At 37.4% G+C, this 4,313-nt stretch overlaps 1 protein-coding gene across 1 annotated transcript; it reads left to right on the top strand.

Moving 5' to 3' along the window:
• The first annotated feature begins 229 nt into the window (after window positions 1–229).
• Window positions 230–3,836, top strand: LOC126634526 (heat stress transcription factor A-4b-like). The gene is made up of 2 exons (XM_050305041.1): window positions 230–1,050; window positions 2,539–3,836. Exons 1-2 carry the CDS (start codon window positions 832–834, stop codon window positions 3,637–3,639), a joined length of 1,320 nt encoding a protein of 439 aa, XP_050160998.1. The 5' UTR covers window positions 230–831; the 3' UTR covers window positions 3,640–3,836.
• Window positions 3,837–4,313: the final 477 nt, after the last annotated feature.

The raw sequence follows: 4,313 nt of genomic DNA on the forward strand, positions 1-4,313 counted from the left end.
TTCCAAATCAGCTTTTTATATCACTTTATTTTAAATCAGTGGAAAATATTTTTTATTATAAAAATAAAAAATTGAAACAAAAAGTAAATCAAAATATTGACACGCTAATGCTTACAAAAATGAAACACTTAGTTCTCCTCTGTCTGTCCCTTTTGCTTTCTCTCCAAGTTGCGCGTTTAGATTGGGTCGGAAAAGTCAAAGCTTGTGCGCATACAAAAACCGAGTTCCGGTCGTCCTCTGTGACATTACCTCTCAACTGCTTTCCTCCATTTGCATCGTTCATTTATACAATTTCTGGGATTGGCTTAAATCTTTCATCTTCTTCCTTTCTACGCTTTTTGCTTTCATTTGAAGCAATCCCAGTTCGGATTCACCAAAACAATAAATTCCCTTTGATTGACTTGGATTGTAGTTGGTTTTTTTTTTTTTTTTTTTTTTTTTCAAATTCCCCCAGAAACATGATTGGATGCCAACTCTCCAGCTTCTGAATTGAAAAGAAGAAGAAGTAGAAGAAAACCCATCTTTCAGATTGTTTGGTTTCGATGCTTACACGGTTTACTTGCTGTTACTTCATTGAAACTTGAGTTGAATTTCAATAATTTTTTTGCCAGTCTATGGATTCCGGGTTTTCAAAATTCTGGCTCACAGAGTTGTGTGTTTTCACTAACTTCAACTAAGATTTGCAAGTGGCTTGTAGCTCAAGTGGTCGAGAGTGTTTACCCTTACTTGCGAGGTCTTGTATAAAAAAAAATCCTGCTAGATTGAAGATATTTGACCCACTTGCCAATTGCCAATCCTGATTGAATATTTCTGGTTCAGAGTTTGTGAATTATGGATGGTTCTCAGGGTGGTTCTGGTGGTGCGCCGGCGCCGTTTCTTACAAAAACATATGACTTGGTGGATGATCCTTCGTCCAACCACATGGTGTCTTGGAGTGAAACTGGTTCTAGTTTTGTAGTTTGGGATCCCACCGAGTTCGCCAAGGAAATGCTTCCCATGTATTTCAAGCACAACAATTTTTCGAGTTTCGTGAGGCAGCTTAATACATATGTAAGTTCTTTGGTATTTCCTTCACTTTTTAAGCATTTAATTTATCTTCAATAAAGTGGCTCATTAGCATTGGAATCATAGCATTTCGATATGATTCACTGCATGATGTTTATGTGTTTAATTTTATTGTGATGAACTAAACTTAAATGACTTATTAACTCAGTGGGATTATAAACTTCAGAATTGGTTAGTTTGTTTGCAGTTTTTTGTTCTAATTTGTGCTTGTACACACTTTATTGCCTTCTGAAGTAGGACTTATTTGTGTTTGTTGGAGTATTTGTAACTCTATTTCATAAGCAGTTGCAAGCATGGTGACGCTGATATCATTTTTTGTATAATTGTTCTGTTTACAATTGTTGTCTTCGATTGCGAGTGCACTAGTCCGGTTTGGCCTTTGCTCGAAAAGTTAATCGAACTTTTTCTTGTAGATTGTTTCTCTCATAGACAAAATTGAGAAGGAGGTGATCCCTTCTCAGAAATTAGCTGAGTTTATAGAATCAAATTGGAAAATTGTTCCTTAATGGGAGGTCTTCAATATGGCCAAGACTATGGAGCGCAAATAGCTACGAGCCCTAGATGCTTTTCCTATATGTTCCAAACATAAACAAGGTGCCTGGGTCTAACGCTGCGAAACAAAGAAACCTGGTCATGGAGTAAACTTCTAAAATGATGGCGAAAACAAGAAATACTTGTTGTGGCTGCTACGACTGAGGATAATCAGCAGTCAATTGACATGGTTTGAAATTTGAGCGATAAGATTATATAAATGCTTTGCACGGGGTGTTTATTTTGCTTGAACTAGGGGAAAGTGTCAGCACATTGAGTAGGTAGGTACCCTGTTGGCACACGGTGTTGAGGCCTCACCAGAAAGCTTCCAAGACATGCTACCATATGGTGGGCAGCAATTCAGAGGTATTTTCTGGATAAGGGAGAGCAAAGGGTGCAAATATTTCCTATGTTGCACGGTTATGGAGCATGTAAAGGCATTGGTTTGAAGTGATTTTATATTGCCCTGGTTTGCTGAGATTTGTAGGATGAGATTTCTTAAAGAAGGAGAAAATATAGTTCAGCTAGTACCTGCATTTTGTAGGGCGGGAAATCTAAAGAAAGGTCATAATTAAGTTATTTTTTATCCGAAAGAGCGGGTCATTCCTGAAGTCGAATTATAGACTTTTGCTCTTAGTGCTGAGATTTAGAATTGCTACTTCTTGAACTTTTTCCATTCACTGTGCAGATGAAAAAAACTGAACCATTGATTCCATTCCTAAAACAGTACCGACAAATCTGCTCTAAGGAGGATTTAGACCATTCCTCAGGAGATTAGAAAGCTTGAAATATGTATTATGTGTGTGCTTGATTAATATAGCATGTGCTACTTTAGTACAATATTTGTTTAACCTAGCACCATGAAATTCTTTTTCCTTTTGAGTTGTTAATCTGAGTACGTATGATTTGTAATTGTTAAACATTTGTGTTCTGTATGCGCAGGGGTTTAGAAAGATTGATCCAGAACAGTGGGAGTTTGCAAATGAGGAATTCTTAAGAGGAGGAAGACATCTGCTGAAGAATATTCACCGCCGCAAGCCAATTCATAGTCATTCCTTGCAGAATCACGAGTATTCTTCAGTTCCTTTGACTGATACGGAGAGAGAAGAATATGAGAAGAAAATCAACAGACTGAATCATGATAAAAGCTTGCTTGAGTTGGAGGTACAACGGCATCAAAGAGAGAGTCAGGAGTTTGAATTTCAAATACAGATATTACGAGAACAACTGCAGAACATGGAGAATCGGCAGAGGCAATACACGGCTTTCCTGGCTCAACTAGTGCAGAAACCGGGATTTGCTTCGGTACTTGTGCAGCAGTCAGAAATCCATAGCAAAAAGAGAAGATTACTGAAATCGAACCACTTTCCTGATGACTTCGGTATGGAAGATTTGACTTTGAATCCGCAGAAAGAAACTTTGGGAATAAAGTTGGACCAGCTTGAGAAGATGGAGTCTTCCTTGAACTTTTGGGAAGATTTTCTACATGGGGTTGGGGAAGCGATGCCCGAAGAAGTAAATGATATTGGCCCATTGTCTCAGGCCTCTCCTATCATTGTTACAGAAATACAAGACACCAGCATGAATAGCGGGCCTTGCTCACCTAGATCGCATATATCTTCACCGAATTCAATGAATGCTCATTCCTTCCCAGGGGTGGCTGGGTCTGCAAATCTTTTTGACATCCTTGCTATAACATCAATGTGCCACACTGTTGATTTCAGGTCTAAATCTTCAGGAATTGATATGAACTCCAAGCCCGACAGTGCCCCTGCTCTTGATTCCTCAAAAGACAATGTAGTACAAGTGAAAAATGCCGAGCCTGCCAAGGCAAATGATGTCTTTTGGGAACAATGCCTAACAGAGACTCCTGGTTTAGATGATGCAGCGGAAGTACAGTCAGAAAGAAGCGATGGCGATGGCGATGGCAAAGCGAGTGATGCCAATCCGGCTATTCGGAAGAAGCTTTGGTGGAACACAGATAATGTAGATAACTTTAGGAACCAAATAGGGCGCCTCACTCCAGCTACTAATTTTAGATAAACCGTGAACACTTGGACGTTTTGATGCTTATGTTATGTATACTTTTAAACTTTGAAGGTGGATTTACTTAGTCATGTATTTCTAGACATCCAATTTTTTGAGCTCATTGTTGTGGATTCTTTCTGCTGTAGCTTGGAATTAGAGACATTGGTTAGTTTTTGTATGTAAATAATATCAGGTTTCAAGGAGTTTTATAATTTGAATGTTATTGTTATTAGTTGCGAATGTAATTGCGTAAACTTAAGTAGAATTCCAACTGGGTTTGAAGATCAAATTTTCATACGTTTGTATTACTTGTAAGGCAAGAAAACTCATGGTGATTAGTATAAATAAAGGTAAAAGGTACGGATGGCAACGGTAGATCGGGTTTGTCTCATCCCGCACCCAAATGCGATATTTTCCCAAGCCCAAAACTGTAGAATCCCCATACAGGTTTCCCGTAATCAAACCCATTGGATAACGGATTTCCCATCAAGTAACGGTTTTTCATGTTATGATATTCATATATCTTTATTTTATTTATATTATTAATTAAATAGTAGATTTTAAATAAAAACGAGATTAAATAGACTATTATTATTAATATAACTAATATAATGCATATAATAAATTATATAAAAAATTTACATTATCAAAAAAATATTTATACTAATGATAATCGATGACCATATAAG

This window comes from Malus sylvestris, chromosome 9 (assembly GCF_916048215.2).
Source record: "Malus sylvestris chromosome 9, drMalSylv7.2, whole genome shotgun sequence".
NCBI classification, from domain to species: domain Eukaryota; kingdom Viridiplantae; phylum Streptophyta; class Magnoliopsida; order Rosales; family Rosaceae; genus Malus; species Malus sylvestris.